Source organism: Sorghum bicolor, chromosome 7 (genome assembly GCF_000003195.3).
Source record: "Sorghum bicolor cultivar BTx623 chromosome 7, Sorghum_bicolor_NCBIv3, whole genome shotgun sequence".
Taxonomy (NCBI): domain Eukaryota; kingdom Viridiplantae; phylum Streptophyta; class Magnoliopsida; order Poales; family Poaceae; genus Sorghum; species Sorghum bicolor.
Genome location: NC_012876.2, coordinates 14,143,167 through 14,167,223, shown reverse-complemented (window position 1 = coordinate 14,167,223; position 24,057 = coordinate 14,143,167). Strand labels below are relative to the sequence as shown.

At 36.5% G+C, this 24,057-nt stretch overlaps 1 protein-coding gene across 10 annotated transcripts in view; it reads right to left on the bottom strand.

Moving 5' to 3' along the window:
* The window catches only part of LOC110436943 (achilleol B synthase-like), a 37,938-nt gene continuing 14,594 nt past the window's right edge, over window positions 714–24,057 (bottom strand). For 2 of the 10 annotated variants that reach the window (XM_021464734.1, XM_021464728.1), the window contains 12 exons: window positions 23,330–23,496; window positions 17,860–18,048; window positions 17,257–17,370; window positions 15,290–15,412; window positions 15,090–15,209; window positions 14,543–14,641; window positions 12,141–12,197; window positions 11,685–11,731; window positions 11,452–11,595; window positions 11,188–11,365; window positions 9,845–9,919; window positions 3,710–3,946 (listed from right to left, as the gene is read on the bottom strand). In XM_021464734.1, the coding sequence (XP_021320409.1) occupies window positions 3,830–3,946; window positions 9,845–9,919; window positions 11,188–11,365; window positions 11,452–11,595; window positions 11,685–11,731; window positions 12,141–12,197; window positions 14,543–14,641; window positions 15,090–15,209; window positions 15,290–15,412; window positions 17,257–17,370; window positions 17,860–18,048; window positions 23,330–23,496 (1,430 nt within the window). In that variant the 3' untranslated portion in view covers window positions 3,710–3,829. Of the gene's footprint in view, window positions 1,274–3,709; window positions 3,947–6,553; window positions 6,638–7,585; window positions 8,844–8,968; window positions 9,093–9,844; window positions 9,920–11,187; window positions 11,366–11,451; window positions 11,622–11,684; window positions 11,732–12,140; window positions 12,198–14,542; window positions 14,642–15,089; window positions 15,210–15,289; window positions 15,413–17,256; window positions 17,371–17,859; window positions 18,049–23,329; window positions 23,497–24,057 lie in introns of those variants that run through there. The other 8 variants (XM_021464729.1, XM_021464726.1, XM_021464731.1 and 5 more) reach the window with 8 other exon arrangements.

Here is a 24,057-nt window from a genome sequence, read left to right as displayed (position 1 = left end):
CTATAATTAGAGAGAACCCATCTAATCAAGTAGGATACAGAATAAAGCAATACGGTTAGAGATTTAATTCCTAAAGTTAAGTTCTATCTACTAAGGCCTTGTTTAGTTCCAAAAAATTTTGCAAAATAGGTACTGTAGCACTTTCGTTTGTTTGTGACGAATATTGTCCAATCATGGACTAACTAGGCTCAAAAGATTCATCTCATCAATTCCGACCAAACTATGCAATTAGTTTTTATTTTTATTTATATTTAATACTCCATGCATGCGTCTAAAGATTCGATGTGACGAGAAATCTGAAAAATTTTGCAAAATTTTTTGGAAACTAAACAAGGCCTAAGTCTTAGAGTTTCTATTCTACTTCTTATCTTTTATATCTTAATCCATCTTCCATCTAAACATAAGGAATATTACTTCAGGAAATTCAGGAATATAGCAATCCTTTCCCAAGTAAACATGTTCTACTTGTCCTAGATTCAAGGAGTGGACTACAAAGGACTCAACGAAGCTATAGTAGTCACATTCGCAATCTACCACATGACCCAGAAAATAGATTGCATTCGCAGGTAAATATAATCTAGACACCACGTCTACATTACTTCTATCGCCTAATCCAATCCGGAGTTGAGCCAAGCCCTCTATGAACTTATGTCTAAACTTATTATCAATCAAGACTATATCAAAGATAGAACTAGAATAAACTAAGAACAAAATAAACAAGAACATAATGATATTGAACTAACACAAAGTCATAATTACGAGATACAATGATAGAATTACCACATCTCTTGACGTCGATCCGGAATCCTGAGCCGTGCTCAACTCTACTTGTATCTAGCTAGATCTAAACCTAAACTTGAAATAGAGCTCTAATCTTCTAATTGAAAACCCTAGATTTTCTCTCTAGCCTTGTGAATGAGAGATCAATTGTTGATGATTGATTCTATCCCTTAGGGGTCTGCCCCTGCTTATATAGTCAGGTGGGATGAGCCGCAGCCTTCAGATCAAACCGACTTGAAACAAGGGTCAAGATGTGTCGTAGAGGTTGGTTGGAAGCCGTCACACGAAGCGAAGCTCACTTCCATGTGGGCCCAGGCTGGTCGGCCTAGCCTGTGGGGCCAGACGGCCCCACTTGTCCACCATCGTGCTCCCGTTTTCCTCCCATGTCTTCTTGTGTCCTCTAGAACCTTCCCGGCAATTCTTGTGGAATTCTGACATGATTTGGTTTGGTTCTTTGGCTCCTACTCTTCCCTGGATTATTCTGTTTTTATCCCTGAAAATTCATAAATCACCAAAGCTATGAAAATTGTCATGTTAGTACATGAAACTTTTGCTTAGTGATGCTTCCGGAGTATTCCTAAGAATTCTTAGGCGTATCCATCAGGGACTCTCTCGTTGGTAGACCAAATATAGCAAATGATATGTCTATTTCGATCATCTCAAGAAGCTCTTCGCAATGGTGTACTCTATTTCATCATTTAGGATACTTTTATATGGTAAAATATTAATAATCTTGCAAAATAGGTGAGAGCAACACAACTCGTGGAACTTTTTAGAATAAACCTACAACTATGCACTAATAACTCTTTCGCCATGCATTATGTTGTGCATTGATTGAAGGTAATGTTGACATTAAGGACCATCAACATGGAGAAATCATGAACCTAATCCCATATTCACTTTATAAGAAGCTTGGTGGTGCAGATGAGGAGTTCATTAGGACCAACATGACGACCAGTGGTGTTGGTAGTGGTGAGCAAATTCTAGCAAAGGGTGTTGCATCAATGGAGCTTACCATCAGAAGCAAGATACTGGCTACCACTTTCTTTGTTGCAGAGATGCAAGGGAACTACAACTTGATTCTTGGGCGAGATCGGATACATGGCAACCACTTTGTTCCATCCAGTTTGCACTAGCTCCTTATTCGATGGGTGGATGATGATATAGAAGTTCTCCACACAGACTCATCAGCGTGGGTTGCCATGGCTGATGCTCCTTTGCTTGGGGGGCATGATGGTATTGCTCCACACAGACCTTGCTGATTTTCAATTTATTAGTGTCACCAAGGATGGTTTTGTGCCCATCTCTCAAAAGTTGCTTCATAATCGGCTCAATATCAATGTGTACTCGTTAATGGATAAAAGGTTGATGTTGGGATGGTTCCATGTTGAGTCCGATGTTTGTAAATTAAGGCTTGGATCTTATACTCCTATAAAGATAAACCCCGCTACTTATATCTCTTAACATACAAGTTGTCCAACTAAGCAACCCACTATCACATACAATGAAAAATTCACTTGCCTATGCAATTGTAGTGTCCATGTCAGCAAGTCACTATATTTCTCTCAATATGCAAGCTGTCCAACTAAGCATTGTACTATCACACACAACTAAAATCCACTAGCCATATAATTGTAATGTCCACATCAGCAAGACACATAAGTATTTTGTTTGTCTACGTCATTATGCCATGTAATCCACTAATCTATATTCTTGCGGCAACGTGCGGGGTATTCTCCTAGTTTCATATAGCTAGAGACATTACAAAGTTATTGTCTCACTGGACCATTTTGCAGAAGGTGTTTAAGGAAAATACTTTCTAAGTGTTTGGTGCTGACCAAGCAATGGCCGATACATGTATCGTGCTTAGAACAAATATGGTTGATGTATACATTGCCCTTAGCCACTAGATAGCCAATGAGTTGGATATACTTGCTATTTGTTTCTTATGTTTTTATGTTCACCTATAAACAGGGGGCATATGTTGATAACTAAAAGTGTTCAAAGTTTATAATGGACTCCACCATAATGTTTCTATAGTCAAGATAGTCAGGAAACATACTTGGATCATCTCATTTGGGGCTCGGTGGTGTTGTTCGAGCCAAAACCGGCCTGGCTAGTTTCGACAACTTTCCCAAATCAAGATTTGATTGCGCCATTGTGTTCCTCTGGCTGAGATGATCAAAAGTCATATACACTTCAATTTGTTTGGAGTTCGAATGAATTAATCATAAATTTTGAAAGATTTTCTTGCCTGCATGTGCAACAGAACTAGCTAGGATGTTTCTAAAACCAGCTAGGCTAGTTTGGGTGCAACACAACTAGCCAGGCCAGTTCCAGAACCGGCTAGGCCGGTTTGACTAGCTGTAGGGCTGTCCAACCCCCACAAAAACTGGCTAGGTAGCTTCGTGACCCAGGTAGGCTAGTTTGCCTGCTGTAGTCCGAGTTGGACTCTTTCGAAATCGATTTTTGGACATGTTTTTGCGTAGGAAACATAGAGATTATGTTTTGGACTTCATTTCTATTGGGATAAGACCATCCGCTCTATATATGTCAAAGGATCACGGTCGATTGTAGGATCCAACACTCAATTATCTTTTTTACATCTATTACCCTATTTTTCACCTTTTCAAATCACTTTGCTGTTTGTTGCATCTCTTCATGAGATTCAATGGCGTTCTACGTGGCCTTTCTAACCCTAGAACAACCCTAGGCGTGCTCCTCCTCGATGGGTCCTCCTAGGAGACATTCCTAGGCTTTTGAGGTATTGAATGGGCTCTAGATCGATCTGCTCAACTGGTCTCTAGATCGGTTTAGTCGATCCAAGAGTTCTTACTGCACGTTGAAGGTTGATTGCAACCTCATGCGAGCTAGCCCTTGCTGGTGTTTGATTTGTATCCCAATCCAACAATAGGAAGGACACATCATGTGCAGGACGGGCATCAATTTTCACTATCATAATATATAGTCACGCTGAGCACAGTTACTAACATATATAACTGTACTGAACATTATAGTTTAAATAGCCTGGGCATCATGTATATTAGTTTCACTTCTTCCTTTCAAGAAGCCGACGACGAAATTCCCCAAGAGCCCATATCGGGTACAAGTTGCGGTAATTTCCGTAATTGAAGAATATGGAACTATTGAAGCACCCAACGTGTTCCTGCAATCAAAAGTCATGCACTAGCAGGTAAGGGCATATTTAGCACAACTTCAGGTTGATTTTTTGTAGTCTGCAAACTAAATTTAAAGTGGCATAAATATTTATTTAGTTTAGATGAATAAACAAAATTTATTTTCTAAACATTCTCATCTTACCTCTACTTCGAAATCTAAGATTTCATGGAGCTGGAGCTCAGTGAAACATGACCTAGTGGAATCGAATTATCAGCAGTCCAGCTAATGTGTATATATTGTGCCACTGAGGTGTGCCAGGCCAACACATTATTTAAGTAGTCTGCTGCAAAACACAATTTATTTGGGGCCAGAGCAAGAACAACTATCCAGCCTGAATGCAACAAGGCTTAGGAGGTGTTTGGTTGAGGGTGTTAAAGTTTAACATCATTTTCATTTTATTTGATAATTATTGTCTAATTATGGACTAATTAGGCTCAAAAGTTTCGTCTCACAAATTACTCTCTACTCTCTAGCTGTGTTTTTAGTTTCGTAAATAGTCTATATTTAGTACTTCATGCATGTGTCCAAGCATTCGATATAATGGGCGGTAAAGTTTAACAGACACAACCCAACGGGGCCTTTTGCTCTGCTGCCTAGGCGCAGCTTGAAATAAAAACAATATTCCCTATTGTTCACAAACAATCCTACTATACATCCTACTTTAACTATTTTTACAATGTTGCACATTAATTTGAAGCTATAGAATATATCAGTGAAATTATAAGGCTCCCCATAGTTTTTGTTGTTTCCAAATGAACTAAACTCTATTGCCATGCCTCACAGCCTGGAAACATGGAGATGTACAAAATTCACAAAAACACCTATGGTCAATGTAAAATACAAAGTCATATGAGTAAAGTCCATCAGCGGTCCCTAAACTTGTTTGGATGTGTCATCCAGGTCCTTAAAATCGCAAAACGACTGTTTAGGTACCTAAACTTATTCGGTTGTACCATCCTAGTTCCTAAACTTAAAAATCTCTCATATAGGTCCTCAAACTTGTTCAGTTGTGTCATCTCGGTCCTAAACTTGTTTTAAAGTCTCATCTCGGTCAAAATAGGACGAATCTAAAAACTCTATATTGAAAAATAACTCATAACTTTTTTATATGAAGTCAAATGAAGATAAATTTTATACCACAATTGTAGGCAGCAACGTGATCTACAACTTTGCAGTTGAAAAGTTTTAAAATTAAAATCATTTAGGGTCCCAAAATATTTTTTATCAGTTTATAGATTTTAAAATTTAAAATTTAAAAATAAATTTTATAACACTAAACGACTTCAAATAAAAAAATTTCAACTACAAAGTTGTAGATTGTGCTGAGGACTATAACTTTGATATAAAGTTTTGTCTTCATTCGAGTTTTTATGAAAAGTTATATATATTTTTTTGATATAGAGTTTTTAGATCGCTTTACTTTGACTCAGATGAGATTCAAAACCAAGTTTAGGGACCGGGATGACACGGTTGAATAAATTTGAGGACCTAAATGGATGATTTCTAAGTTTAAGGACCGGGATGACACAACTGAACAAGTTTAGGGACCAAGATGACACAAATGAACAAGTTTGAGGACCTAAATGATCGATTTGTGAGTTTAGGGACCGGGATGACACGACAATACAAGTTTAGAGACCGGTGGTGGACTTTACTCAAGTCATATATATCTAACACCCCCTCAAAGTCTAGGTGAATCAACAACACTATGTTTGGCTCGCAAATAACCACTATGCTCATGTCTGTGCCTTCATGATGAAATTTGCAAGCTGAACCTCTGAATGCATATGGCCAGAGGCACAACCTGATTTTGCCCTTGTGATCTCATGTAAGAAGCATCAAAGCTAGTTTTATTGCTAAGACCATGCCCCATGGGATCCCAAGCAATACCGATCGCACTAGTGTTATTAGAAGAGAGAGGGGTTAGTGCTTTGACTGGAACATCAATGTCTTCAAGCAATCGAGGAGACAAGGGCATCTCATGCAATGTCATATAGGATTTTTTTTAGGGAATGAAGGATAGAGAGGAAGGTGAGATTAAGAGGTGGTTGTTTTGTGAAGCAACCACCTCATGAGAAAAATTTAGGACTATGAGACAACCATCTTACCATTGTATGATTTAATGTTTCCATTCAACTCACAAACTTCCTTTTCTTTATTGCACAACTTGAGGATAATTGAACTACTATATATAAGACAACTTAAAGGTCAACCCATTGTATGAGTTGGTTGTTGAACAGTCTGATGATTACGTGGCGTTTATGAGACCATCTATGATGAGACAACACCAATGTAGTTATTGCTATCTCCTATTAGACATCGTTTATGGCATCCATTAGTTGAAATGGTAGGATTTAATTGCATCACTGCAATTTAAGTTCCTCATTGAGGTGTGTAACGTATGTAGATATTTTTCTATCCAGTTTAAACTATCATCAAATTTGTTATGAAAGGTAACAATTTAATTTTGATAGCTTGGGGACCTTGAAAAATAATATTGTCATTTTTTTCTGCTTAAAGAGAAAGGAACAACCTAATAAATCATGAATCTAAATTTTATTCTTCTACAAGGAAAAGTAAATAAATGACATACTTGTTGGGGAAAGTCTCCAGAATCTAGTTGCATATTGATCAACTCTTTTGCAGCTTTATATAACGGTGTTGGATCACGTTCCACCTGCACAGCACACCCGTAGTATCAAACAAATAGCGTAATACTCCCCCTTCCAAACTATATGACGTTTGATATTTTATATATATTTCTTTTACTATGTATTGTAATACTCTAAAATTTGCATCATTTCAAAATAGGCGATATTGATTTATTTATGCTATTATGTGAGTATTGAATTTAGGGAAATAGTAATTATGAAATTAAAATAAAATATACGGCTAGATACATTTTAATGCAGTCATGCTGCTTCATGATTTTTATGTGATAACTGGTTTGACCAAAACTGAAAAAGGGATTAAAATGCTTTTTAATATTTGTTTAGAAAATGCAGTTCAGAAAAAAAAATCCTTTCTCTCTCGGCCGCAGGCCTGTTTTCTAGGCGCTGGCCCATCTCTGTGCAGCGAGCACTCGCGGCCTAGTAGCCTGGACCCATCTCGGGCACCAGGGATTCAAATGCTTTTTAAAATTTGTTTAGAAAATGCAGTTCAGAAAAAAATCCTTTCTCTCTCGGCAGCAGGCCTGTTTTCTAGGCGCTGGCCCATCTCTGTGCAGCGAGCACTCGCTGCCTAGTGGCCTCGGCCCATCTCGGGCACCAAGTGCGCCTCCCCTCTCCCTTGTGCAGTTGATGCACGGGGCCACTGCTACAGTATCATTCCCTTCCTCTCTCCCATTCATCGAATGGGACAATCTCGATGCTTATCCCGCACCTGCCCTTGATTTCTCCATGCTTGGCACAATTTCCATGCATGGATCCTCTATACAAGCCACTACCCTCCCTTTGCACTCAGTTTACAAGTAGGGCCACCCTTCTATTGAGCTTGCCGCGCCACCGCAAGCCCTAACCGGAGTCCTTGTGTGGGTCGACGCCATCCGCTAATTCCCAAATGCTCGCAACTCGTTGTTGAGCTCCACATCAAGGTGATAAAGCCCCCAGTGCTCTCTACCTCTCTCTTTTCATTCGCTGTGGCTCGCATGCTGACACCATACGATCGCAGGGAGCATCCGTCCGCCTCAACGAGCCATTTGTCATCTTTGACTCGTCTCCACCTTCATTTTTCACCCGTAGCGTGATCCCCGGTCCATCCTCTTTCTTCCTATTCCGTTCTTGTGCTGAACCGTGGCCTCTAGGGCTGAATTCGTGTGCGCCGGCAAGGTCTCACCAACGGCCATGGCCGACCATTGTGTGGGTTTTCGCCGCAGCAATGTAGAACTCCTAGGCGGAACATCCCCACACTCCCTGTGTTGTTGGTTTGCTTCTCCATGGCCCATGGGGCCTTAACCCGTGTTCACCGACGAGGATTCGCCATCGACGATGCAGCTCTGTCGCACCATCTCCTATTCCGGCGGTAGCCCCCCTCTCCTCTTGGCCATCCAAATCCAATCCAACAGCCCAGAGTTGGCCATACCACTTCGCCGTGGCAAAATTACTAATGAGCCCCTATGTTGCTTCATCATTGTGCCCACCATTGTTGACAAGTTTTAAAACCCGATTTTGATTTATTTTAATTCATTTAAGTTCACATTATTTACAAAACTGCCATCCAAAGCCCATTTTCATCATATCTTCCTCATTTAAATCTGATTTTGGTGATTTTCACGTCTATGTGATCATAGTGACTTAGGATAATTTTTATTAGCTTTTTAAGCATGTTTTATCTCTAATGATATAATGTTCTAATTATAGTAGTTGTTGCTATGCATGATTGTCTCTGGATGCTTGAATGTTGTTGTCATGATCAACAATAGATGGTGAGCATTACGACGACGACCAAGCCCAATGCTTTGACGACCAGCACAGCCAGCAAGAGAACTTTAATCAAGGCAAGTATAACATAGGATTTCCTTGATGACCTATTCACAATTAATTAATTAGTCATATGCATGTGTCAATTTGATACAAGGACATCCTAGTTCTTGATTATCTTGTACCTTGTTACTCATAGGTTATACTTGCATAGGGGTAGTTTTCTAATGCTCAACATAACTATACCTGATATAAACAATGACTAATGATGATAAATAACAAATGTTAAAACTTGATTTTTAGCAACTGCATAATAGGGCAAGAGAGCTCCTGTTTTCAAACTGATGTTCTTGGCCCTCCCTAAGGACTTATCTGTTAGCAAAAATTGGAACATACAGTACAACCAAGAGTTCCACATGGCTCTGCCTTTAGCTCTAGGACCTTCTGTAGCCTGTTAGGGGTTACCTGAAAGGACGCAAAAGGGGTGTGTCTAAGTCACGCACCTAATGTTATGTGAACTTCTGCGTGAATGTGATATAGTGTTAGGAGGGTCTATGTTTGCGGGCCACATAAACCTGGCAGCTACTAACCTGTTAGGGAAACATTTGAAAGGCTTAATTGTGAACCCTACCGACCCGACCAAGAAGGAGGTTAAGAGATTAGCTGCCTCAGACAAAAAGGTAAATCATGGCTCACGATTGAAGTGTACAAACTCTACAAAGTATTAAAATTAGTATATTAGGCATGCTCACAGACACAAGCAGCCTGAAAAACTCATAGAATAAAGAACTATTATTGCTGATGATTAATTATGAGATAAAATATTGCCTTATATGATCATGTGGTATAATTAGGGCTTAAGCACAACTATAAGCTAAAGTAGGGTTAAAATTTGTGACTTAATCAAAATGCTAACTGCAGTACAACCTGTGTCAGCCTTTTTAGCTTCATAACCCATGCTATTCTTGTTATGTATGAGATGTACTTATTGCTTGTTAATTTCATTGTTTGGACAAAATCCCGGATGTAATAGATGGAAATGGCTTTGATGGTTATGAGTACTTTCCAGAGGACTACTAGTCTTGCGTCTTGCAATCATCTAGTCGACCATCCCTGTGGCTATAGAGGCGCCATGGAGTTAGCTTTATTTATTTCTGCTTGCTAGACTTTGATATATTCATATAGTGGATTAAATATTCATGATGTAGCAAAGCATTGTGCTTGGTATTCTCTTTTGATCTATCTATGTATGTGTGTAATTGACTCCTGGGAACATATATGGTTTATATCCAAATTTGTCTTTAAATTTGGGTGTGACACATATCTAGACATAGTGTATCTAAGTGAATAGCAAAAGCTTTGTATCCAGAAAAGAGAAAGCGTCTTATAATTTAGAATGGTTGGAGTACCTTAATAATTTCATGAATATGTAACTGGAAATTCTAATCCATTTGCAGAATACATACCTGCCCACCATAAACTAAGGTTAACATTGCCCAAGCAGTGTTCACTGCATGAGGTCTACTAGCCTCCACATATTCCTGCAAAATATTTAAGTCTAAGGCATGATAAAATTCATTGTGATTTGGATTATCAATATATTTGGTAGAAAAGAAAATTGTTTTAGATATACATCTTATAACATTGACTACGATGCATGCAATGAATCATCCAATTTACAGTAATACTCAATTATTAGAAAGTTGTACAGATTTTACATATATTACACAACATTTTCCTTGGAAACCCAAGACAAGAGCAGAACATATTATTTATTTTTCTGGCTTTAAGAGAAAAAATATTAATAGTAGATTGTATATGAAGAAGTAAGAGTTGGTTGTATGCAACTGCAGTAAATTAACCACAGGTACTTGAGTTCATAGCTACTTGTATACAGAAAATACTATCACTTAGCCATAGTGAGACAACTAAACATGGTTGAAAAAAATCGACATAAATTATGTAATTAGAGTTTGTTACTGAGACTCTTCTTTATATAAAAAATGATTGACTTGTGCCCCCTAATTTATCCAAACTATTAGCATGATGTACTATAAACATTTGTATGTGATAGCAAACTTAAGGTAAGAATTTTAGAAAAAAAGTCCACAAAAAAACAAGTAAAGAATGAACCAAATTGACTGTTTTAACAACAAGAAACCAATAACCCTGCAATACCCTAACCTATTACTATTTTGGTTTCGGCATGTTTGACCCAGGTGTTTTGGTACTAGCTAGGTTTAGTATCATGTTAGTTATCTAGATAGGTGGTCCTTACACCTCAAGGTTAACTCTTTTACACAAATCAAGGATAGAAGTACAACAAGAGGACCTACACATATGTAGGCTCACGTCAATAGATATAGGCTTTGTAACTAGAAACTTATAAATTTATAAAGCATATAGGATACAAAAGAATGAGTATATACTTTTTGTCATTGCATGGTGTAACATGTATTTTCATATAGAATCCACTAAGTTTTTTTAAACAATGGCTCATCAAACAAATTTTAACACAGACATGACCCTAACAACTTATTATTATTCAAGAGTAACTGGATACTATCAGAAACAACCAAAATAAATTTGCACCGTTCCAAAATTTCTTTTGTCTTCCTAAATGTCATGAAACAGGATATAGTTGTTGTAACAAGGATTCATGGAAAACATACAACTGAATCTAATAAAGACCAGATTTAAACATGACCACAAGATAATATCATGTACCTATATATTAAATTAATAAATATAGAAATATAACATCTGAGCAAATCCACCACAAAGTCATATAATGAGACATAACACTTACCGCAGTTTCACTAGAAAGATAAGTTTCTCCCCATCCACCTGTATGTAGCTGCTTTGACAACAAAAAGCTACAAGCTTTCCTGATGGCATCACTATTTTCATAAGTTCTTCCTGAAAGAGCTAGCCCTTTTATCGCAAAGAAAGTCCCATAAGTGAAACATATACCCCAGCTGCCAAACCTATTATGTACCATAGGTAATCGGTTATTGAATCCATATGAAAATGAGAATAATCTACATATAACAGGTAGTAAAATTTTAGATACCAGGAGCCATCTTTTCGTTGTTCCTTCTCAATAAACCTGGACGCCCTTTCAATGCAATTTCCTATCTCTTCTTTGCGGTACACATGATCCAGGTCTCTAAACATAATCAGAGCTTGTAGCACAGATGATGTGCATTCAACACATCTGTCAGTTGACAATAAATCAGCTCCCTTGTATATGAAAAAACATGACTCAATTGTATATTCTCAGTTAAGTACATAATTCATTCTTACGGATAATCAACAATAATATTCCGAAAGCTCTCAGAAGGGTTGAGAACCTATTGACAAAAAAATCCTAGTGAGAACCATGCAATTAGGCATGACATTAATAACAATAATAGCATTTTGGTATTTATGAAAGTATTACACAAGATGCACACCCTTGCATAACCCTGAAACCAATAATGTATTTCACAGTTCATATATATTTATCTTTATGGGTAATACAATATGTTACGAGTGTGCTAATTGTATTGGTAGCATTAAAAGTAATATTGAAATCTAGAAGATTCTATGTCAGATCTTAGAAGGGAAAGGACGGTAGCAATCTTATGTTTTTTATAAGATTCAGTGTCTGTGACAAAGACTTGATCCAGTTCAAATTCTCTCCTCATTATAATCTTTTATCATTGAAGTTATAGAAATTGTTTTTCTAGACTAAAAAATATTGCACCTTAAACAACTCACCTCCAACAAAGGTGTGGTTCTCTTACACTCGTATGCAGAGAAGCTTCCATCATTGTTCTTCAACAAAATAGGAACAAAATAAAAAACCATAGATAAAAGCAAGTGTACAAAGGTAAAACAAATTAGTTGAAACAACTATCTCTAAAGACATAGATTGTTTTGATTTGATTGGATGTGTATCCACCGGCCATGGTCCTTAACATATATCGAGTAGGTCTTCCCCCTCTTAGGAGTGAAAACTCAAATAAATATTCTGAAAAATATAACTTCTAAATCAGATAGGCTAACAAAAGTGGCCAGGCGGGATCCCAAAACCGGCAAAGGCCTAGATCTTTCAATGGCCATAATTCATCGAGACTCAAAATTGGATGCTCCATATATGTATTCTGTTCATCTCAATAAGAGCGATCCAATAGTAAATTTCATCTTGTGATTTAAGTCATTTAACCTATCATCAAAACCTTCTTGGTCTATTTTAGGAAATAGTCTAAACCTATTTTCCTGTAATACCCAAGACAGACAATTTTGGTAGTCAAGAAAATAACAATCATTAAACTTGGCGAAAACGCCTCCCTTCTGCTCTCTTTTAAACGGCCTTCATGGCTGGTGCTCACACCTTTGCCACTGTAACCTAAACCCTAATCTTTTGGAATGCAAAGGTGGGGAAGCTCTCCCCCCGTTTAAATTTAAATTTTTTTTTGAAAAGATAAAAACAATAACTTGTGTCATATAGATAGTGACTGCATAGCATAAGGGTACTATCCTAATGTGCATCATGGTACTATTTTGTGAATGGTGATGTAACACTACTAATGCACCCTTCAGTCAAGACCAGTTGTGCAATATGGTTTGAACATAAGATATAGGAATCAATTAATTCCTTACTCGTTGCAAATATTGTGGTATAGGAGATAACTATTTTGGCAACTTTATTATTTCTTGTAATAATAAATCAAATCTTATTCATCTTCTAAGCTAGATAACATTGTATCCATAACCAATTAGGCAAACAACAAACTACTAGATTTATTCTGTACTAAAAGTTATCCCCTTCCATTGTCTATCCGGTGCTCATATGCCTTGGATAGTCTTATAGTTCTCTATGAAGTAGTTATGTCCTCCATCCATACATGCATTGTTCAATAAAAAATTGATGTATTCATTTCATATGGCTGCATCAACAACACTCCATCTATTCACAAATAAGCGATCACTTTGCACATAGCTAGCTTCTATGATCTCCAATACATAACTTTGAATAGTAGCTTTTTTACAATAATAAGGAACTTAGCAAAAACTATGATTTTTTAAACCATATTTTATGGTGAATATACATCCATTTCGATTTTCAAATATCTAAACAATGTACAACTAAAGTTTACAATTGTTGACTTAAGGCAACCTTAAAATGAAGCTTATTAGTGGCTAAAGGGAATAGAATCTCAAGACAATGTGTTGTTGTCCCATGTGATACATGAGGAGCTATTGTTGGTGGGTTAGTACAACCTTGGAAGTTTAGGAGTGTGAGGGCCAGCTTATAATCCTTCTCATTCTAAACATAGCACCTATGGATTAACCATTTTACACGAAACGAGAAAGAAAATGTAAGAAAGGTGCTACGCATATAAGGCACGTTCTACATGTAAGGTCATATAAGTAGATTTTGGATGTGTGGTTTAACATGCACCTCCAAGATATCACTACCAATTGTTTTAGATCTAGCAATGATAGAGCATCACATATTTTTGAAGAGTTGTTGTACATGTACCTCCAGGCTATCACTACCAATTGTTTTAGATCCAGCAGCGGTAGACCATCACTATTGGTTCGGCTTCAACCGGTAGTGATATGTGGACTATCAATGTAGTTTTGTGGCTTAACCTAGCAGCAATAGTTGTTTTGCACCAAAAAGAATAAATTATCATATGATATCAAATCAAGATACACTTGATGAGATGGTTTGCAAGTCCAAATACTCAATACAAATTCTTGGATAATATTTGACATGATTAACAATGTCCATGGAGACAAGTCAACATCAAAGTTATAGCACTTGATGAGATCTATAACTTTGCAGTTAACAATTTTTTCATTTGAGATTGTTTTGAGTGTTAAGCATACAATATAAGATTAAAAATACTTAGTTAAAAGAATAGTGTTAGTTGTATAGTTGCATGTGCCGCGCGGTTCGGCTGGTATAAGCGCTCAAGGGAACATGAACGTTGAGTTCTCGGGTTCGAATCCCAAAAATCGCATGGTCTATTCTGTGTAGTGAATATATGATTTGAAATGTAGATCTAAACATGGGAGCTGGTATTGGGATAGATAATGTAATCTTATGTAAGGTTAATGATTATAATACATAAGAACATGACAAAATATTCTCGAAAGTAGTGTCATACCACAAAAGAAAGTAAGCAATCAACTGCATCATACAGACTTTCTCCTTTTATGGGTTCCCCCACAAGATCGGGAGAGATCTTTGATAACAATAGCAATGCCTAAAGAAAGGAAGGTGAGTGTTAATGGAAAAGAATTTCAATAAGCAATTTTTGAAGAATGATGTATCATAAATATTTCCACTTAAGGGCACTCAAAAGGGTTCTATTTAATCATGATTTATGATAGAATTGTACATTTTCACACATGTAAATGTGTTTGGAAAAAATAAGATAGTATGCTATTATAGGGAAGATAAATAAAGGCCAATAGAGTTTGTCATGCATGTAAATACTTAACTAGTGTACATGTCTTGTTTATCCCACTATCACTTTCTATAATGCTCTTCTATTATAAAATAGTATGGTAACTCTAGCAAAACTACATTTTGTTGACAATGGCTGAAATAGGAACACATACTATATTATATTATACATGTCAATTATATTTTGACTAGGGAAAAACTCAAGTTTTAAAGTAAAGTAGATGTATAAGAAGTATTTTTCTAACCTTCAACGCCTCGGCAGTACAGTCAGATATTGAACACCCATTATCTGCTGTTGAAAGTGTCCATGAACCTTTTGATGCATGCCGGTAGTAAGATTTGTAGTCCAAATGGTTTTCACTTATCTACATATAAGAGTACACGTGAAATTTTTTCCTTACAAACATGTTTTACAATAATAAGAATAATGACAGGTAACTTGAACCTGTGAACATTTAATGAATTCATGAGCTTTACGAAGTGTTGAACTAATCTCATTAACAAGACCTGTCGAGCAAAAGGCTTGAACAATGAAAGCAGTCTCCCATGTTGTACAACCATCGTAGACCTATTATGGAGAGCTTTTGTAATGCTTGTTTTTAGAAATAATATGGACAAATAGCTTGTTTTTAGAAATAAGATGTACAATAAAGGGCATCATCAATGGTATTAGATAGTTATTAAGTCTAAGGCAACTTCTCCTATGGTATGAACTTTTTGCACACACCTCATAATATGAATAGTCCCACATGACAATCTCACATGATCTTGAAATATATGCATCAGTCTAGCTCTTGATAAAGAGATAAATTTTCTTTTTTTCTATTAAAATATAAAAAATATTCTTTGATCTAGTTCAAAAGTCACAATTGGAGGTGCCTTAAATGGCTATGAACATGTTCCTTATTGCAAATTTCTATGATTGGAAATAACCATAGTAACTTAAGTGTTACCATAATATCAGAATTATGTGAAAAATGTAGAATTTTGTGAAAAATGTAGACTTATGTCCAAGCATTCCAGGGAGTGCATGAACTTGGCTTTTGGATTGAATGACCTAGATTATATGTTGCTCCCTCCATTACAAATTATAATAATATTTGGCTTTTCTAGATACGTAGTTTTGCTACGTAGATACATAGTAGAACTGATGTATCTAGAAAAGCCAAAACATCTAATAACTTGGAATGGAAGAAGTAGAATAGTGATGTTCAAACTTTTTGGTTGTATAGTGTTATTGTATGATAAATATTATGAATTATCAATAGCTTCACTAGAATGTTGCTACAACAAGAAAAAAAAGTCTAGATGTTGATAGGGGTATCATTTGCAGCATTTGGTAGTGTTGAAAATTGTTCACAAATTCAGAATGACATTGTTCTGGTCTTTGACATACTAGTGTTCAAGGTCAAAACAAGGGATTAGAAAGTTAATTAATGAATAATAACGAGTACTGAGGATAACCTATTTGTATTTTTTTGCGCTTAGGTTGGCATTGAGATTAGCCCTAGTCTTTTATTATTTGGGTAGCTAGTTTTGGGAAGAAATTTAAATTGGATGATATTCAACTAACCGCCAGAAAATTTGTTTGTTCAAGTCAAAATCCAAAGTGTTGTTAGGGTAGCTAGTCTTGGACAGTACCAATTTAATTTGGCTTTTCAACTATGCTAAAAAATGTTATTTGGATATACTAGAATACGGAGAACATGTTCCCTTAAAAATCAAAACATTGAGTTCTTGTGAAAAATTACTTTGCATAGTTTCCTAAAAACTCCATAATGGAAAAATTAAATTGTAACCATTTGCTACCAGAATACTCAATAATCATGATAAAAAATAACCACCAAACCAAAACCAATTCTCTATAAAATTGCAACTAAACATGTTTTATTAGTCATATATTTAAACTCTTCACCACACAAAAAATCCCCAAGGGTACGCGGATATAATAAATCCTAGTTCTTATACAATGGAATTATATACATGGAAATAAGATCACATACGGGTGTTAGCCTTTACTAATTCTTGTGTAGGAATGATGTTTAACTGAGGAGTTTGAGGCCATAGCAATGAAATATGTAATGTCATCAAGAAAGTATGTATAAATGAAAACAAAATATTTTCATTTTAGCTACTCTCTAGGTAATGCAGGCACTAATAAAATTTAAACAATTTAATCAATGGCCAAATTGTGTTTGAAAACATTGATGAAATAATTCCCATTTCAGAAATTAATCTCTAAACTTGTGGATAGTAATATCTTGACATGCTAATTTCTTTTGTACACTTGCTCATAGTTAAAAAATTAACCAGAATCTACAATATCTATCATCAAAGCTTTGTTGTAACAATTATATGCCAACAATGAAAAAATTATAGTGGTAAAATACTACAAGGCATGCAAGAGAATACCTGTGCCTTCATTCCATCTTCAGCAAGCCATAGCATATCATATATCCTTGGAAGATGTTGTTTGAACGCATCTGAATTTGGATTTTCTGCCCAACAACAAATCATATCTAGTGCCTACTAGCAAAAAAGTTGACAAGTACCTATTTATTAGTAAAATACCAGTTCAAAATTGTTCAACTTATATGTAAGAAAAGATAATTCAAGTTAGTTTTCTTACGACAATTCATGAATCGGTACATTTTATTCTTTAAGAAACAAGTGCAGTTAGGATTCAGCACATTGATTACCCTTTTATCCATTATGAATCAATTTTAAGTACTCCAAAACATGAAGATCCATTGCATCAATATACAAGTTTGTAGGACAAAATTCAAATAGATGAACTAGTGCCAAGCTAAGGGCTCTATCTTAAAGAGCATCGTGATATATACTACTAATTAAAATTTGTTCAGTTTAGTTATACCTAGGTCTATATAAAATGTTTTCCTTTGCCAACATTAACTAAGAAAACCAAACTTTGCTCACATAGTAGAAAATGAAGCTAGACCTCCAGTTTTTTGTTAACAAACATTAAATTCACTCTTGAGAATTTATGCATATTACCTTGTTTATCGGACATATACATATGTATTTGCTAGTTTCATCTTCATAGTGGATATGTTCCATGATGTTTTGCAATGCTATATCCCTTAACTTATTTACTGGCCACCAATTCAGCATTGGCTCTATAACCTTATTAAGGAATGTCCATACAAGATTTTGTGCCATTGTCCTTGGATATATAAGGTCCACCTAGATGCAGAAAAAGAAAAATGTGGCATAAGTACAATGAGTCAGGCATTTAAATTTGGGAGAATCGGCCGACATGCAGAATGGTAGCCATTTGCTAGCGGACACTAGGAAAAATTAGATTGCTCAAAGACACTTTGTTTCTTGTCAAATTTGCTGGCGGACACTACGTCTAATCAAACAATATTACAAAATAAATATAAAATCATATAGTGCTAGAAAATTATACTATAGACTTTTTTACACTCTACATGATAAGAACTATAGTGTAAAAATGTTGTTTTGCACTGAAATTACCATTTTGCCCCTCTTCATAAATAGACAAAGATAACCATGGTTAATTAGTTAATATATTAATAAGATACTAAAAATACTAAACAATATTTTGACATTATAGTTCTCATCATGTAGAGTGTAAAATAATTTATAGTATAATTTTCTAGCACTTATATGATTTTATATCTATTTTGCAATAATATTTGATTAGACGTAGTGTCTGCCAGCAAATTTGACAAGAAACGGAGTGTCTTTGAGCAATCTAATTTTTTCTAGTGTCCGCTGGCAAATGGCCACCATTCTGCATGTCCCACAGCCAATTCTCCCTTTAAATTTTGGGTAGACTTTCATTATTGCTGCTAAAAATACTACAAAAGACATTACAAATTCTGGTTTCTTTTGTATATACACTTAAGGTAAGGTGGACATGTTTTCTATCACCCAAATGCTCAACAAAATATGGTGGACTTCAGAACTAGAAGTAGAACTCCTAACACCTTCCAATTAATGGAATAATAAATAAGCCCATCATGCATTTTTACACCCCCTTGACTTTATTTACATTTTTTATTTCCCAATGAGAAAGATGGTAAACATTTTTATGTGAAAGTTCTTAATTTTTATACCACAAGCTTATATCATGCCTTGGAACATATCTCAACTCTATGCCCATGCACTTTTTATGTGACATATCCTGAGAAAAATCTGAATGCAAACGTGAATGAAAATATTATTTTCTTTGTGCCACATATGTACTAGCTTCTGTTTTAAGCACTAAATATCGTCACTGAAGGTGCTATGCAACGAAAGGGGCTCATTGTTTATGCAAGGAGTTAACAAATCCAATGTAATGCTACTCTCATTTGTAAAAAGTAAGCTTACTTACATGTAGAACGACAATGTATAAGCAAGGAAAAAGTTTCCTCTCATTACAACACCATCCTGTCTTGCACCATACAAGCATGCACTACCGCACATTTTATTTTGCGCAGCGTTTCACATAAGGGCTCCGAGTCAGACGTTACTTTTGCCCGCTACGGTTAATCACGGCCGACTGAAGCCGGCCAGCCCACTAAACAACCTCCACGGTTAATAATTAACCGCGACGGACATTGTAAGGTAACCGCCACGGTTAATGAGCTATTAACCGTGGCGGGCATTATAAGCAACCGCCAGGCGGTTGCTTATAATGCCTGCCACGGTTAATAGCTGTAACACCCTAAAATTTTCAACTTTTGAAATAAGGGAAAAATGATTTATTTTTGTTATTTTTGTGCTCATAAAACATAGGAACAATAATATTTTTCATTAAATTAAAAATTATCATAGGAGTTAGCAATGTGGTTGAGCATGTATGCCCTTGCATTTATTTTATTGAGATGTGTGGCTGTGTCAAAAAAATTCGAAATGATTCAAAATATTTTGAAATGATGTGAAACTAGGTTTGGAAAAAAAAGAAAAGAAAAAAAGGGGAAAACCTCCCCCTCTCTCTATCCTGGCCCGAAGCCCACTCCTCTTCCCCTTTCCCCCCTCGGCCCACTCTCCCCTCTGGACCAGCTGGAAGCTAGCGCCTGGTCCAACTCCATGGCACAGGCCACACCACAGCACCCGACTTCCCCCTCTCTCTCTTTCTTTTCGCTGACAGCTGGGTCTCGCTTTTCCCTGTCACTGACCCTCCAGGCCCGCACGTCAGCGACACCCTCCCCCTTTCCCCTTTCTTCCTCGCGTGGTCGAGCCGGACTCGAGCTCAGGCCATGTTTTCCTTCCCGATTTCTACAGGATTTGCCGTGGGAAAGTTCCTTTGCTCCTATAAGTCCCAGGCGCCGTCCCTCGCACCCCTTTTCCTCTTCCCAGCGATGCTGGAGAAGCCCTAGCCGCCTTTGATGCCGATTTAAATCTCGCCGACGAGTTCTACCCAAAACGCCGCCGTGGTCCTCGCTCCGAGGCGCCCAAAGAACGTTCTTAACCGCGTACCGAGCACGGTGAAGTAGTAACGAAGCTCTCAAGCCTTCTCCTGCATTCTCTATCGGTGATAGAGAAGTGCTAAACATCGTCGAACCTTTTTGCAGGGTTGTCCGTCCGCCATAGCCATGACCGACCGCTTTTGAGTCCTCTTCGCCGAGATTCTGTGACGCAGGTGAGTTCGTCTTGCGCCTAGCTTGCTTCCCATGTTCTCAGATTCGTGTTTGGTGCCCTAAATCGCTGATTTGACGAACGCCGGCGAGCTCCACCTTACTCCGGCCATGGCGCCGCCACGGCTGCCACTGCTCCGGCCAGCCAGCCACGCCCCCTCCCTCCGATCTAATTTGATCCGCCCAAAGAAGATTTGAAAGGCCACGGTTGATTAATACCCCTTCGCCTGGCATTTTTCTAAAGAGCCCCTGGACTTTTTGAATATACAACCCGCGGTCCAAAGCACGTTTTAGGAAATACGCTTTCCCTTTCTGAAAACGTAAAGTCTGCCGATTTGAATTAAAATATGTTTTTAGGAAATTACAAGTTTGTCACCGATTTTGTTTTGGCTATAAAATATTCATTTTAATTCCGTTTTTGGTCATTCAAATTTCTTTAAATTTGTATTAATGAGCTCTACATGTTAGTAAACTTAATTCACCAGTTTGAAACTTTTTAATTTCGTGACCTCAATTAATTAATTACTTTTCTATATAAAATCTTAGAAAATTCATAACTTCTTTGTTTTAACTCCGATTTTCGTGATTTTTTACGTTCATGTGATTGTAGCGATGCGTAGAATCATTTTATAAACTTTTCATACTGTTTTTATATTATTGATGTACTGTTCTAATTGTAGCCTTGTTTGCTTTGTGTATGTTGTCTCCGATTGTTTGTGTGTTGATGATCGATGATCGAGTTTAGTTGGTGAACAATTCGTGGTGAACAAGAGTACTTCAGTGATCAAGATCAGAGCCTTGGACAACTAGTAAGACCAGCAAGATCAACAAGAGCATTGGGATTAAGGCAAGTATAGCATTTGGGTTTTATTTCTGTGACCATGATCCTGTGGCTAGATTAATGTTAAGTAAGAAACGATAAAAATGACTTTTTAGCAACTTGATGATTTATCTGTACGTGATCACCCAGGACAACGGTGCAACCATGAGGGCTATAATGGCTCTGGCTTTAGTTAAGTATGACTAACTTTTCTAGCTCGTTAGCGGTTACCCGTGTGGCGCAATTGGGGAATAGCAGACCGTGGATTCCTGCGGGTGGATCACACAGACTGACGTTTAAAACCAAGCGGCCCTAACTTGTTAGACGAACCTTTGAAAGACTTCATAGAGATCCCTACCGACCTCCCTAGGAAGGGGGTTAAGAGATTAGCTACCTTAGGCGAAAGAGTAAATCATGACTCATGGGTAAAGATGTACAACCTCTGCAGAGTCTTAAAAACTAGTATACTAGGCGAGCTCACGGTCAAAAGCGGCCTTGGGGACATCTACATTAAGGGCGATGATTCTTGTGTGTTAATATGCTTATTATTTATTGTTTAATGCTCTACATTATTTATGTCACATTGATCATGAGATTATGGGATCTATACAATCTAGTTGCTATACTTGTGGAGTTCGACATGGACTCACTCTTGCTATTTCCCCCATACTCTAGGAGAAGTGTTAGGCTTGTGATCAATCAGTCAGTTGGATCCTGTAGAGTGAAGTTAATACCCGAAGTTGGAATTGTCTATCCGCTATTTGCTATCAAAGGTTATCTCTTTTATACTAAGTATGTTATATATTTATACATTGTATTTTGATATTATACCTTATTTGTAGCTATATGTGAGATTTGACTTTTAAGACTCACATGTGGTGTATATCTGGTTTTGTCCTTAAAATCAGGTATTACAATGGCTCATTAACCATGGCGGTTATGTTAAAATGCCTACCTCGGTTAATGGTTACAACAAAAAATAGTTTATAACTTTTTCATATGAATCCAGATGAAGACAAACTTTATATCAAAATTGTAGCTCTCGACGTGATCTACAACTTTGTAGTTGAAAAGTTTATGAATTGAAACTTTAGGGTCCAAAAATATTATTTGAAGTGTGTAGATTTTGAAATTTAAAATTTATAATTACCAAACAATCTCAGATGTTGACATGATCTTTACAAAAGTTATAGTTCTTGATAGAATCTACAACTTTGTAGCTGAAATGTTTTTAATTTGATTATGTTTAGATTCTCAAACATGTGTTCGAAGGTTATAGATTTTGAAATTTAAAATTTTGAATTCCTAAATAATATCCAATGTTCACAGTTAATATCAAAGTTCTAGTGGTTCACCTGATCTACATGTTTGATATTAACAAGTTCTGATTTAAAGTCACCTAGAGTCTCAAATATGTGTTTGAAATTTATATATTTTAAGGCTCAATTTTTTGAATTTTTTCAAAGTATCTCTGATGGCGATACATCATATACCAAAGTTGTAGTACTCGACAAGAATTAATACTTTATACTTAAAAGTTTTTTCATTTGAGTTTATTTAGTAGCCAAAATACCCAATGTAAGATTATAAAATATTGATATAAAAAGATAGCGTATTAGCGTATTATATATATACACAAATGGTTGTGTGGTGTGGTGGTAGATGGTGATAGTGTTGAATGAGAGGTCTTAGGTTTGATTCTCTAGAGTTTCAAGTTTTTTAAATAGGATTAACCGAGGCGGTTCTACGGTTAAGCCACGATTAACCGTGATCTTATGGCCGTGGCGGTACCACCACGGTTAAGTTTTCTTGTAGTAGTGATGTTTGAATATCAAGACTTTTGGAGAAGTTTAATACTTAATTTAATGTACCTAAGGTACATTTGAGACCCTTTCAAAACATTTCAGATATGTAATTGATTTTTGATACTGCACCATTTGAAATACATAGGTTGCTTTGACTTATTTACAATAAGAAAACTTATATATACATTTTTAAACAACAAAAGTAATAAAAAAATGTATGAGAAAGTAACCACATATTAGTAAAAACAAACCTTGGCACATGTATCACGAGCTTTTTTCCAATCAACCTCACTGTATGGCACAGAATAGAGCTCACTCCTTAATTCCAATATAGTTGGTGTAACTTCTCCCACAAACTTTTTACCAAACAGATAAGCCATAGGCAGATACACCATACGGCAAAGTATCCAAAATCGTCCTGATAGCCAGTAATAAATGTAAAAGGATTACCATCAGATAATGAGACGATGCTTATGACAGTACAATTATAACATTGGATACGTTGCCAAGCCTCTTCATGTATGCCTTCGCCAAATTTTAGGAGGCCATGCATCTTGGCAGCGGAGTAGATAGAGGAGCATGATACCAATACATTACCACAAAAATGATTTTAGGAGGCAACCTCTTTGATTAACAGAGGTGGATACATCTAGAGACCACCTCTATAAATAGTTTAGGTGCCCTCCAAGCAAATGCCCGCCTTTGTTAATCATTTATAGAGGTGGGCAGATGATAGCCTCTGTTAATCAGTGATTAACAAAGGTGGGCATCTTAAAATGTTCATCGCTAAAAATCTCTATTACCAGAGGCATCCGTTCTAAGGGCCCATCTCTAAGAGTTATTTAACTGAGGTAGACATCTTAAGAGACCCGCTTCTAGAAATATTTGTATCAAAAAATAATTTATAACTCTTCCATATAAAGTAGGATGAGGAAAAACTTTATATCAAAAATTATAGCCATCGATACGATCTATAACT